General features: G+C 33.6%; 2 protein-coding genes across 3 annotated transcripts in view; both read left to right on the forward strand.

Annotated features, from left to right (window-relative positions):
* The first annotated feature begins 1,205 nt into the window (after positions 1–1,205).
* LOC119839588 lies at positions 1,206–11,829 on the forward strand. Of its 2 annotated transcripts, none has more exons than XM_038365950.1 (13): positions 1,206–1,538; positions 2,982–3,224; positions 3,306–4,387; positions 4,879–4,996; positions 5,228–5,410; positions 5,608–5,810; positions 6,282–6,448; positions 7,236–7,342; positions 7,630–7,740; positions 8,375–8,463; positions 9,372–9,456; positions 10,046–10,175; positions 11,318–11,829. In XM_038365950.1, the coding sequence occupies exons 1-13, from the start codon at positions 1,372–1,374 to the stop codon at positions 11,342–11,344; spliced, it is 2,712 nt and encodes a 903-aa protein (XP_038221878.1). In that variant the 5' UTR covers positions 1,206–1,371; the 3' UTR covers positions 11,345–11,829. The 2 variants fall into 2 exon arrangements, with proteins under 2 accessions (XP_038221878.1, XP_038221879.1); XM_038365951.1 differs by having other exon boundaries at positions 3,309–4,387.
* Positions 11,830–12,639: 810 nt separating this feature from the next.
* Positions 12,640–14,106, forward strand: part of LOC119839592 (membrane-anchored lipid-binding protein LAM4-like) — a 54,084-nt gene continuing 52,617 nt past the window's right edge. The window contains exons 1-2 of the mRNA XM_038365957.1: positions 12,640–12,875; positions 13,695–13,816. Of these exons, the coding sequence (XP_038221885.1) occupies positions 12,763–12,875; positions 13,695–13,816 (235 nt within the window). The 5' untranslated portion in view covers positions 12,640–12,762. The remainder of the gene's footprint in view (positions 12,876–13,694; positions 13,817–14,106) is intronic.

The raw sequence follows: 14,106 nt of genomic DNA on the forward strand, positions 1-14,106 counted from the left end.
AAAGCGATCGCAGGGCGGAGCTGTGCTATCATATCATTGAATTGAATCTTAATGTAATATAGGGAAAAGTTTTTTTTTTAATGATGTGAATATGTGTGGTTAACCAAAATGCAAAAACTGGAGATTCGATTAAGCATAATTTTTAAATGGGTTTGGTAATGATCAAGAGTAATAAAAAGATGGTTTTTCAAAAACTACTAGCAATTCTCTAATTTATAGTTAAAAACACCAACACAACAATTTAAAAATACATATTTGCTCTCCTAATCATTTTCCTTATTTCCGGCTAGCCTCATTCGTAGTCTAAGAATCTATCAGTGGTTTCGACGTACTTTCATTTTATACAATTTGATGGTGATGAGTGGCTCACACCTTTGAAAACAAACCATGAATTATCAATGATTAAGAACAACAGTGCACTGCTAAAGTGAAAGTTCATAAGCCGTGCTGTTTTCTGAGAATATGTTTAAATAGTTTTTCACGTATTGAATTGCAGACGAAATCTGCTTTTATTACTTCCGGTCGACCATGTCCCGATTTGTACTTGGTAAGTATAAGTAATATTAGAATATTTTATCGATAAAAACTATCAAGACCTTGTATCGAGGTCATTTTGTTATAATGCTACTTATAAATGAACAAATAATATGAATTGCATGCCAAAATAAATTTTAAATAATGTTGCAACAAAACTTATGTAATATATTTTTATAATCAGAAAATTTTAAAATCCACTCTGGAGGTACTAATTCACTATGCCAACGCTAAATATAGTCGAGTACATGAAAATTGGCTAGTGTACTATTACCTCATAATATATTTAATACAAACAATAAATAATTATTGCAAATATGAAATTTAATTAATAAGGTCGTGATTTCAACAACTATGAAATAAACTTTCAGAATATTAAAGCTACAATCATCAATCTCTTAAACTATTCGACAGATGCAAATGACATTGCATGTTCTTCATGATTAGATTATAGTTAATAAAGTTTAGTCAATTTCAGAATGTGGCTCTGTATTTTGATATTTACTCTTGGGGTCATTGTATTAAATAATACTGGCACTATTTCAGACAACAGTGCCGCGTCTACAGAATTTGTTTTGTGGCAATTTCGTTGAGCTTTATAATCTGTGTTTTATTCTGTCACGACTCACGGCTTTAAGGATTACCTAGTACCTAATCTGTGGTCACGACTAACCAATGTCGTATCGCCGTCACTATGACTTTTTGAATTCAGCAGCAATGGCGATGAAAGAGTTGATTCTGAAATAACATATTAAAATTAACTGTTCAAGATACTTACTTACTACTTCATAAGTGTTTAATTTAACATTGCTTGTCTAAATCTTTTTTTATACAATCATGATACATTTTAAAGACGGTAAAAACAAATCATCAGCGTTAACTACAAGATGGGCGCAAATGTCAAAGCAGGAACAAATAATAGAAAGAAAGAAGATGGAAATTCAAGCTAAGCTGGAAGCTCAGAAGCAAGCCGCTGCTTTAGCGGCCCAAGCTAAATTGATAAAGTAAGTATCTCAATTATGAAATTTGCTTATTGTACAATGTATATATTAGCTAAATACTCCTGAAATGTGCCTTATTATGATTATTATCTGATCTTCTGGTAGTTACTGTTCATTCTGGTAAGTACCGAAAGCAAACATTTAATCCAGAATCGAAAGTTGCAAATATAGATCAAGAAAAATATTTCCCTGCATGCATCATTCACTTGTTTTTTTATATAATTATTTAAATGTACTATGAATATGCAAGTTGAAATGTGAACAGATCTCTTGTCAATCACAGCAACCATCCAAATCAGTGCTTGGGTGTGGGGTTTTATTTTCTTATCTTATACCTTTAAACGAGCAATTCTTGTATATATATATATATATATATAATTGGGATCTCGGAATCGGCTCCAACGATTTTCATGAAATTTAGTATATAGGGGTTTTCGAGGGCGATAAATCGATCTAGCTAGGAATTTTTTTTAGAAAATGTCATATTCGTGTTTTATTCGTGTTTTTTTTCCCCTGACATCTATTGGTGAATAGTAATACTATTTTGCTTCGTAGACAGCTGGACAACTGAAATAATGTCATATTCGTGTTTTTTTTCCTGACATCTATTGGTGAATAATAATACTATTCGCTTCGTAGATAGCTGGACAACTGAAATAACACAGGCACTCTTTATACCGATATTCCTACGGGATACGGACTTACGCGGTTTCAACCGCGGGTCACAGCTAGTGTTATATTATTCTATAAATCCTCAAATCAAATTCTTCATTAATATTGATTTGATCAACTTGTCATCATAAGGTTTGATTTCATGGATGATTTAGAATGCAATCAAACGCATATAAAGATGTTTCAACATTTTTTCTAACAGCAACTATCACATATAATTATATTTGATAGACATATCTGAACAGAGGCTTAACTTAAATAATCTTGAACTGATACTTTTCTGTGTTTCACGAAATATTATCTGCTTAGAGTCTTTGTCATATTGTAAATTTTGTATTCAAAAATTCAATATTTTGTTTTTGAAATTATTGATAACGAAAAATGAAAATTACATAAAATTTTGTTTTTGAAGAAAGTTTTCATCAAGATTCGATTTGTTGTATATTTTGTGAATTCTAATATCAGAATCTTGGGTGATCATTAATCAAGTAAAGGACTGAACTTATGTCTAATTGTGATTTGAGGTGTTGTTCTCAATCCTAACTCTCAATAATTTAAACTATATAGGTATTGCCCTTAAAAATAGGGCTCTGTGAGTTATATGGTAAAATATATTATATTGATTAATGCCATATAGATTAATGTTGAAATGCCAAACATATATTATCTATATATATATATATATATATATATATATATATATATATATATATATATATATATATATATTGTCTTAGTGAGTTATCATAAATTATAGTTTTTCATTTTTTACAGCCCAAGTGCCAAAGAAGAAAAAGGTTCTAACAATATTTTTTCAAATGATGGTAGCTTTATGAGTCAGTACAAGGCTCTTATTGAAAAGCAAAAGAAAGAGAAAGAGGAGAAGGAACAAAAAGAGAGGCAAGAAGCTCTTGAAGCTGAAAAAATTAATATAATTGAAGCTAAATCTGAAGTTCAAAGATCAGACGATCATGGATCCAATGATAATCAAAGCAGTAATAATGATAGAAAGTCTAAGTAATATAAATTTGTGCAATATTTTGAACTATATCTTAGTACTCTTTATTAACTCTTATATTACTCTTATTTAACTTTCAGTAGAGATAGACAAAGACGATGGGGCGATAGAGGAAAGAACCGCTCACACAGTCCCACTACACCAGCTATAGAAGACAGAAAGAAAATCATAGATCAAAAAAATATACCATCCTTAATGCAGATACCTGTTATGCCTCCTGAACCTCCATCTCCTAATAATAATCAATGGAGCAATGATGATTCTAATGATCCCAATGATTCAGAGCAAAATAACCAATCTAACAGTTCTTCTGTACCTGACTCTAGTATGATGCCTGGGCCAATAGGCCCTGGCCCTATGGGTTTCGGGCCAATGGGGCCTGGCATGATGGGTCCAGGAATAATGGGCCCCGGCCCTGGCCATATGGGCCCTGGACCTGGCCCTATGGGCCCTGGACCTGGTTCTGTGGGTCCAGGTCCAATGGGAAATAGATTTATGGGCCCTGGAGGAAATGGCCCAATGCCCAACAATGGTCCTAATATAGGTCCTAGGCCTATGATGGGTTGTGGTGGACCCATGCCTCCTTTCATGGGTGGACCTCCAAACTTCCAAATGCCACCTAATTTCATGGGTCCAAATGGGCCAAATGGGCCAGGTGGTCCATGTGGTCCAGGTCCTCTGCCGCCTAATTTGTGTGGACCAAACATGCGCGGTCCAGGGCCTAACGGTCCGATGCCTCCATTTTTCCCACCATTCCCTAATCCACAAATGATGAGACCCAATGGGCCACCAAATTCTATGTTACCTCCTAATTCCATGATGCCTCCGAACTCTTTGGGGGATAATAATAATCAAAACAACATGCCATTTATGGGACCACGGCCTCCATTTGTGCCAAATTGTCCTAACTTCGGGCCAGGGGGTCCAAATGGTAATGGACCACCTATGCCTTTTATGCCACCTAATGTGATGCCCCCAAATAACATGCCTGGAAATTTACAAGGCATCCCTGAACCAAAACCCTTAGAAGCGGGTAGCATTCCACCACCAGAACCCATGAAACTTCAGAGCATTCCCTCCCCATCACCTCTCCAACTAAATCACATCCCGCAACCAAAAGACATGGAGCCAGGAAATCTACCACCACCAAATTCTTTACAAGGTAAGAAGATCTACATCTAACATCCTTAAAGTCTTTGTACTGATTTTACTTGATATTAAAAGTATATGGTGATTTTAATATATAGAAAGAATACATAAAATGACTTAATGTTGTTACATTTATGTATAAATGTAACCAGTACAAAGACATACTGATTTATTTATAAATCTATATAATATTAAATATACAATGTATGAATAATTGCAAGCCTAAGTTCTTTCTCCAATTCAAACATGCAACTAGCGAGGTATCGCCAAAACAAAACTCCGTGGTTAATTAGACCTGTTCTTTTACTAAGTTTCAGCATTTACAATCTGTCTAACTCTTGATTGATTTCTGATATTTTCTATAACTTGCCATAATTGAGACCTGTATAATATGTTTGCTTATTTTAATTGAAAGTACTCGAATCACGCGCATTTTGTATAAGTAATACCGCGCTGACTGCGTTGTTGCGGCCGAAAGAGCGTTTGTTGACTCGTGGTGTGCAGTTTTCTCTGCAGATCGGATGCCGCCGCCCGTCCATCGAGCCGCCATCGAAGTAGCCACCAACGGCGACCAATGGGAAAATGTCCTGAAAGCCATTCACTCCCAAGACCAAAATATGTGGTAATGCCACTCTAAACAGTCTTGTACCCGGAGGATACGTGCTGTATTCATTTTTATATTTACTTACACGAAACGATCTGTGAAACATTGTTTACTAATCTTTGCTAGAGTCAAGCCAGTAATCATTTGAGTAACATTGATTCACATGACCGTTTACAGGTTGTTTACATTAAAGCATCCTTTATTATGTTACCTGATAACATGGGCTGATTAAAGTATTGTGTTTTTCAGGTTCCTCCATAATCCGAACTCTAATGAGTATAAGTCGTTTCGCAATCTCGTGAATAAGATACGGAATGAAGGTCCAGGCTCAATCAAACCCGAGGTAAAACCAGAGGATAAATATGAACCCGAATTTTGTTTGGAAGATGATGACAGTAACGACTCCAAACCAATTAAACAGGAGACGTTTAGGTACTTAGCTATTATATTTTATTTCTATGACGTTACAACAAACCATTTACTAACAGTAATTCACATTTTAAAGAAAATATAATAGTTAACTTACATTTGTAGAGCACTACTAGGAAGTACCTGTACTAAAATAAGTTTAATTCAATTTCTATATTATGTGTTTTGAATTCATCAAACAATAAATTTCACTTAAACAGCAATTACCAAGAGTCAACACACAACAACACATACTCTGCAAACATTAAGGCCGAGCACACAAGCTCACAGAGCGACGACGACTCTGAAGTGAAACGGGAACGACGCAAGAGGAAGAAGTCCAGATGGGGAGATGACCCACCTGTCACTGATATTAAGCCACCTGGAGTGTTGGTTCCTAATACTTTACCACCTGCATTACCAGGTAAGCATAAACAGAAATAAATATTATAATTGGTTTCTAGCTAGATAGTTTAAATTGGAATTTTGTGCCTTTCTTGTGGTCATAAGCCTTTAGCCATCCTGCTGATTATTTCCAAATAAATGGATATGTCCATTCTTCATAGTGTGGTGGGCCCAAAGAGAGTAGATAAAAACTACTTTTATCTCAATTATCCGTATACCCACTGCCTGGATTCTACAGCAGTGAGTACATGGGGAAAAAATATTACCCGTAGATCCACAGTGGTTCATAACTTGGGGAAAAAAAAAAAATTTATATAATAGTTCCTTTATACTAAAGTTAATAGCGATTGTCAATCTCAAAGATACTTGCCATGTTGAGCATAAAATCTTAAAGTTTTATTATACATATTGGGAATATTGTTTCAATAAGAATACATTCATAATTTTACCATCTATTGAAAGTTTATAATGAAATGTTTTACATCAACAGGTGCAAAATTAGCAAAGATAGATGAAAATGGCTTAAAGCTGACAAGCCTTAATAAAAATAATCCAGCCCTGATGCAGTATGCTATGACCAACTATGGTACTACAAATCTGAGCCCAGAGGACTGGGCGAAATGTGAAGATAATTTTAAATTAAATTTACTGTATCAGGTTAGTTTCCTTGAATATTTAGTAATTTCACTTATCTAATGATTCTTCTTCTTCTTTGTCTTGTCGCTCTTGACAGAGCGGTCGTGATCTTCGTGTGATATCAGATGTAACCTGCTTCACGATTCTCCGCCATCTTTCTCTGTCTCCCGTCATTCTGCTACATTCGTGCGGCGGACAATCAACAGCAGTTTTGATTTGGCGGTCCATCGCATGGGTGAACCTCCGCGTGCTCCACTCCTCCTCCTCCACTGCTCTTTGTGATACATTTATATTAAACTTTAAAATGTTGCGCATTACACAATAAGACGGAGTTTTAAAGGCAAGGTGCCTTTGCAAATTGACGATACTGTGTGAAAACATTGAGGCAGCAGTTCTTACACAACTTGGTACTGACAATGGTGTTTTGCAATACGGACCAAATCTGGCATAAAGTTTTAGATAGACTGTAGTATGTATATTTTATAATCGAATTTCACCTCATGTTCAAATTTCATGCCAATTTAAAAAAAAAAATTATAACGGAATAGGATATTTGTATAAGCTTATTCAGATGGTACAGTGGTGAGAACCCTAAGTCTTGAATCTAAAAGTCAAAGAATCAAAAGTTCGACGGTGGAATATGGCCTGAATCTGCGTTCTCATAGGAGGTCTGTGTCCCTGCAGCGTGAACATATAGGCTGATGATGAGGACAGATCTCATCACGAGATAAAAATGCATTTCACTCACTACACTATTTCCACTTATATTTATTATGTTGTTAATTTTATTTATTTTTTTATTTTTTAGGATATGTTGAAGAAAAGAGAAGAAGTAGAACGCTTAAACGCAGCTGGTAGAAACAAGTACGAATATGACAGTGATGAAGATACATCGGAAGGTACTTGGGAACACAGGTAAAGAGGAAATCACCTTGTACTTACTATCTCCTCTAACAAATTCTAATTACTTTAAATATTTCTGAGTGCTATAATTATTTTACTTATTCTTTTTGCTTCCCGTTTTTGAATTTTTATGTAACTGAATTAATTTTATTTAAAATTATAAAATAAAAGACTTACTAATTTTTTTTGTCCTATAATTCTTATATATCTGTTTATATTGTATTTTTTTTTTATTGAATTCATAATTTTATAAGATGAATAGTATTTTCATACATCACTCTATCTATCCATTCATACAGATTGCGTGCGAAAGAAATGTGCGCGACGGAGAGATGGGCGGACGAGCTCACGAAGCAAGCGGCTGGGAAACATCACATTGGCGACTTCCTGCCTCCCGAAGAACTGAGGAAGTTAGTATTTATACACAAATATTATCTATTTTAATATATATAATCTCATATTAAAAACTTATAATATGAAATTTGATGAGATTATTTAAAAAAAAAATTAAAAATATTTAATAAGTGACGGTATCGCACTAATATTATAAATGTGAAAGTTTGCTTGTTTGGATGTTTATCCATCAATCACGCTTAAACTACAGAACGGATTTTGATAAAATTTGGTATACAGATAGGGTATGACTTATATAGGATATTTTTTATCCCGATTAAATACTCCCTTGGGATAAAACACGAATCTTGATATCCGGTTGGAGCCGAGGCGAGCGTGTAGTATGTTCATATTTGCAAAATTATGTCGAAAAGTAAAGAATTTGATACTGGATGTCATAATAGAACTTGATAGGTAACCTTTGTTCATATATTAAGAAAATTTAAAGATCTTAGTATTTTCTATTATAAACCAAAACGTTATAATAAATTTAATGGTAGCTACACCATGTTGAGTACAAAGTTATAAATTTAAGATAAACATGATTTGAAATGCCATCAATAGACCGAAATGTAACATTATATTTGCATTGTGCCATCCTAATAACTCGAGAAATGTTAGCATATTTCAATAATGATTCAATGTTGTCAGATTCATGGAGAAGTATTCAGGGGCGAAAGGTGGCAAAGAGCCAGATTTGAGCGACTACAAGGAATATAAACTCAAGGAGGATAATGTCGGTGAGTTTTTGTTTAATGACTGTTTATTTACTAGATTGTATATAGTTTAATTTACCTAATTTTATAAATAATATATCATTGTAGTTAACATTTTGTGTGTTTCCGCCATACGGGCGCTGGTTAATATTAGTGACCCACATTAAGAAATGTCGTCGAGTATTTAAAAAACAATAAAGTTTTGTAATCCACAACCACAATAACTCTATTTTTATTATAAACAGTAACTAGACCATTTCCATACGTTAAATATTAAAAAAGGGTAATCCAGATATGCAATACGGAAGGTTTATAGATCCCAAAACAATGGTTATAATTTTTTCCTGTTTGTATATTCGTTCGTCGTTCGTAGCTTTACATGTAACCAGGGGATAAAAACACCTTTGCTAATATGTAATTAGACAAGATGTCATTGGTTAGGTCTTTTCAAATGAAATAGAGGTTTCTAAAATAAGTAGCTGACGAGATATACACATCTAAACAAAATTTCAAAGTACCTCTTCTTCAAAAATCCACAAGTACAAAATTTTATAGTCAACGCGAGCGAAACCTCGGCCGGAACGCTAGTTATGAAATACTCTAAACACATACCGTTATAGTGACAAAATATTTTATTAATACATATAGCACATTATAAGACTTTCATATTAATCTACTATATAAAAATAAGTCGTGTTTTCCTTCCTGACGCTATAACTCCAAAACGCACGAACCGTTTTCCACGTTTTTGCATTCGTTGGAAAGGTCTCGGGCTCCGTGAGGTTTATAGCAAAGAAAATTCACGAAAAATTTCAAGAGAAAGGCGGGAAAAACGAAGCCATCTGGTGGCGAAACGGAGTTCGCCGGGTTTGCTAGTCATAAATAAATATTTGTGAAAAGTTACCGTCACATATAATAATATTACGTTATAGGTTTTAAAATGCTCCAGAAGTTGGGGTGGAATGAAGGACAAGGCCTCGGCGCCGAGGGCACTGGTATCGTGGATCCTATTAATAAGTGAGTCATCGCACATTGTACCTCTCTTCGACCCTGACTAGTAGTAGTAGTGTTATTTTATGTAATGATATAAGTAATAGTTTAGTAACGAATAATTTAATTACCACTAGTGTTATGATAATGAGATTATTATAATGATATTGTGATAAACGATTAATTTTGGTAGTCATTTTTTTATCATAGATGTTTAATGTTTGTAATAATGGTGATATTTCTGTCATTGCGCTATAATCTTATTAGAACTCAAATTTCCTTAAGAATTGTGTTTGTATGCATGGCAGTGTCGTTTCGTCAGTCTTCGGAATCGTTTTTTATTTTCTTATATTTTATATTTATTTTCATTACTTGACAATGTCCAAATATATGTTTTGCTTATATTTAAAACGTACCTACTTTAAAACCAGATGGCGCTGTTTACAATGCATAATAAAATATAAATGACGCTGTTTTCATTATTATTTGTCGTGCGTCGATCCCACATATGTTATATATAAATATAAAATTAATATATAAATTTGTTGTAACTTTCGCGTATTTATTGTTATAGTTTCTTATTATTATTTCTTTGTAATGTATGTTTGTGTTTCAGAGCGAACCAGCCGGTAGCGAACATGGGGCTGGGAGCGGGCACGTCGGACGCGGTGTCGCCGGACGACGACGAGTTCGACGCCTACCGCAAGCGCATGATGCTGGCCTACCGCTTCCGCCCCAACCCGCTCGTGAGTCTATCATCATCATATAAATATATATGTCATCCATCATCTATCTTCTAAATATATATAACTCAAAGGTGACCGACTGACATAGTGGTCTGTCAATGCACAGCACAAACCACAGGTCGGATCGGGCTGAAATTTCGCATGCAGATAGATGTCATGACGTAGGCATCCGCTAATAAAGGATTTTGATAAATTCTATACCCAAGGAGATGAAAGTTTGTACCATGAAAATTTATTAGGACCGCGCGGGCGAGGTTGCGGAAGAAGTTGAGAAAGAAGCGGAAGAGTTTTTTTTATTTATTCTTGATTGCTGTAAAACAAAACTGCAAAGAAACCTATTTGATAATTAAACAATTGGCCGTCTTGTCGCTATATAGCAATTTCTTTGAGACAACCGGAAGTACGGAGAGAAATTTGTTATGAGGGGAGTAGGGCAGAGCATAAATATAATACGAAAGATTAAATGAAATATATTTCACATGTAACTTCATTAGTATGAGTACATATTTTATCTACTAGTATATAAAACAAAATAAAATATAGTATATAACAATAGTATAGATAATATAGTATATAACTACTGGTCCGAATTGAAAAAATCTTTAGCCTATTTATTAAAGAAGCTATATAATACGTACAACGGGCGAAGCCGAGGCGGACCGCTGGTAAAAAGTAAATAAAAAATTGATTAATACTGTATTGAAAAATACACATAAAATTGACGCTTATTTCATTAAAACAATGATTATAAGACGAATGTTTATATTAAAATATCCTACTAATATTATAAACGCGAAAGTTTGTGAGTATGTATGGATGTATGTATGTATATTTGTTACTCTTTCACGCATAAACTACTAAACCGATTGCAATGATATTTGGTACGTAGATGGCTGGACAACTGGAATAACACAGGCGACTTTTTATTCCGATATTACTACGGCTAGGACTTACGCGCAGCTTGTCATGTATAATTGTACCCGAGCGAAGCCGGGGTGTGTCGCTAGAGACATGTAATTAAGACAAAAACGAATGACGATGTACAAATGCATTTGTATGTAACTAACACAAAATAATTTTAATTTATGAATGCTGATGCTACGCTTGCACCAAAATATGACATGATTTCATTTTGTTTCCAGAATAATCCGCGCCGTCCATACTACTGAAGCAGCTACAAATATTACTAATGATTAATTATTAGTTAATTCAATGTAAACATAGTCTGATAGGTGGAAATTTTCAAAATATAGTAAAGTACACAAATGGGAATAGTTGCTTTAAGTATATTTTTTTTAAACCTTGAAATTGTATAATGATTTTTCTGTATGAAAAAAGACATCCTTTTGCGAATATTTCTGCGAATATAAGATCACTTATTAAATATTATTTGATCAAAGGAAACTACCCTCCAAAATAGAATTTAAACATTGGAATAGACCAGTGTAAGTTAGTAGTTATTTGAATATAAATAGGTTTACGGAATAGTAGTTTTATTTTGTATCATTTTTTTTATTAACCACAATGTACCGATTAGATAAACTATTATTATGTAAGGAAATGTAAGTCTTCGAAGTACACTTCCATTTTGTATTATAGATTAGGTGTAAAGGTATATGTGAAGTATGTTCATAATAAACAATTATAAAATAAATGGTATTTTATTTTTCCATATTCAATTCTAAATTTTCCTATGTTATTACGCAAAAGTTTTTAACCCTTTGAAGTTAACTGAAATGATGATCAATTTTTTTAAAAATCTAGATGCAATTTGCGTTATACAAAACGGTAATATGGTTTACACGGACCTAATTGCTATCCAATCAAAATCGAATGAAAACGACAACACCACTCTAAGTTATATGTTGCATTTAGGCTTCGATCAAAGTTTTTACGAACGAGTGTAGGATAGGAAACGAAAGGTAGGGCAGGTATTTCGTTATAGAAACTTAAATGTTGTTTTATTTTACACGAATAATTTAAATGTTTGTTAATAATTTATCAAACATAATTCAAAATATTATACTGTCTTTAACGTCTTTATACACGTTCATATGCACTGTTAATAGTAACAAAAAGATTAGTGCGAGATAGGATACTAGACATAAGGTTCTTTTTACCGCAGCGAAACATCTCATTCCCATGGGAATTTCATATGACAACGAGGGCGAAGCGGCGGGGGAATGCTGTTTAATTATGTATGTATACTTACTGTTAATTTATGAATATTAAGTACTTTGATAAAACCAATAAGCTTCCGTACATAGGTGATTATGTAAATTAATTCTAATTCTCGAAACCTTCGTAAAAATCGAACTTGTAGAATGTGAAGAATGTTTTCAAACCTTTGATCACGACTATGAACACGAGTATTATTCAATCTAATCAAAGCAAGCGACTTCAATATGAAAAGTCTGCGCTGTTCGTGTGAACTAATTTTAGATGCGAGTGACAAATTGTTGTCGACTAGCGTATTCGCTTGTGATCACCCCAAATCTTAGTATAACGATGAAAACGTAATAGTAATGTTGTACTGCCTTAAAGAAGTGTTATTAACTTTATTATCGTGTTGATATTGTTTTAAAAAATGAGGGCGAAAGTCCGCAAAAGTGCTAGTTTCCAAGAGTGCCGTCACGTGAGTTACAGCGATGCTTCTACATCTTCAAGTGCGTCTGAAAGCTCTGATACTCCACTGAAAAAGTAATTAAGTATATTTATTTTACTGATATAAATACATGTCTTGTAAAAACACTAGTTATTGAAGTAATTAAACTTTCTCTAATCATGTGTATTCAGATTTTTATCATCAGACGTCACGTGTTTATACATATTTCGAGTGAGTAGAGGCTAATAAATATTTACGGTAACGCGGATATTTATGTTTATATTTAAAGTCTAAAGAACTGTTCTCTAATAGATAGCAATATAAGTATGAATTGACGTGGGCATCGAATTAGTAATTATCATCTAAACATTTAAATTTTGCCATCTTTAACATATTATATTAAAGTATATACGTAGACTTTGAGCAATTCATTAAAAATAGTTGTTCATATCTAGCTTTTTAAAGACATTTTTTTAAATTAATGCATAATATGTAATATATTTAAGTCGTTCGCGTTCCATAGGTAAATTTTTGTTTCTGTACTTATAATTAAAATTTTAAACAATAGGCTTAATTCGGTGACAAAACAATAATTATGTCTATTTACCATGATGCTTTGTGAATGCAGCTAGGTAGGTAGGTATTCATAGAAACAGCTGCAACTACGACAGACATTTTTTTCATAATTTTATAATATTTTTAAATTATATTTTTATGTATTGATACATTCTTGAGTTATTCAAATTGAAAAATTACTAAAACATTAAATATTGATTATTACGAATGATGTATGAAGTTAGCAATAGACTGTTTAGCAATTAAAGCAAGCAGCAATGGACTGTTTGACAAAATTTCAATGGTGGTGTTTATAATTTTCAACATTTACCTATATATAGTGAAATGTGGAATGGTAGATTTAATCGGCTGCTCCGGTCGGCGGTTGCCCGACGCTGGTCCTACTTCCGGAAGCAAGCGGGTCTTAGGGCCAGGGGCCGGTCGGTGTCCGACGCAGGCTTGTGTAGCGCTGTTGATAATGGTACGTTTGCACTATGCAGTCTGAATACTTTATTTGGTTTAAATGTATATATTCTATATTGAAATAATATCAAACTGGAAAACTGTATAAACTCTAATCCCAGGAATTACTGGACTACTTTCAAAAATTTTTTCTCCATGGATTAATCCCAGAGTACATGTAGGCTGTATATAAACCACGATCGAAGCCGGGGCGGGACGCTAGTATTTATATATGTACATGTTCTTTATAAATGCTCAATTTGAAGATTTGATTTTTCATTATTACAATTTTTTTATAGAACATAATAA

Source organism: Zerene cesonia, chromosome 4, assembly GCF_012273895.1.
Source record: "Zerene cesonia ecotype Mississippi chromosome 4, Zerene_cesonia_1.1, whole genome shotgun sequence".
Classification (NCBI taxonomy): Eukaryota; Metazoa; Arthropoda; class Insecta; order Lepidoptera; family Pieridae; genus Zerene; species Zerene cesonia.

Excerpts from the sequence above, each read along its gene's own strand:
- LOC119839588 (XM_038365950.1), top strand. The coding sequence starts at position 1,372 with ATGATACATTTTAAAGACGGTAAAAACAAATCATCAGCGTTAACTACA. Across the intron at positions 1,539-2,981 it reads GCCCAAGCTAAATTGATAAA|CCCAAGTGCCAAAGAAGAAA; the intron begins GTAAGTATCTCA and ends CATTTTTTACAG. Across the intron at positions 3,225-3,305 it reads AATAATGATAGAAAGTCTAA|TAGAGATAGACAAAGACGAT; the intron begins GTAATATAAATT and ends TTTAACTTTCAG.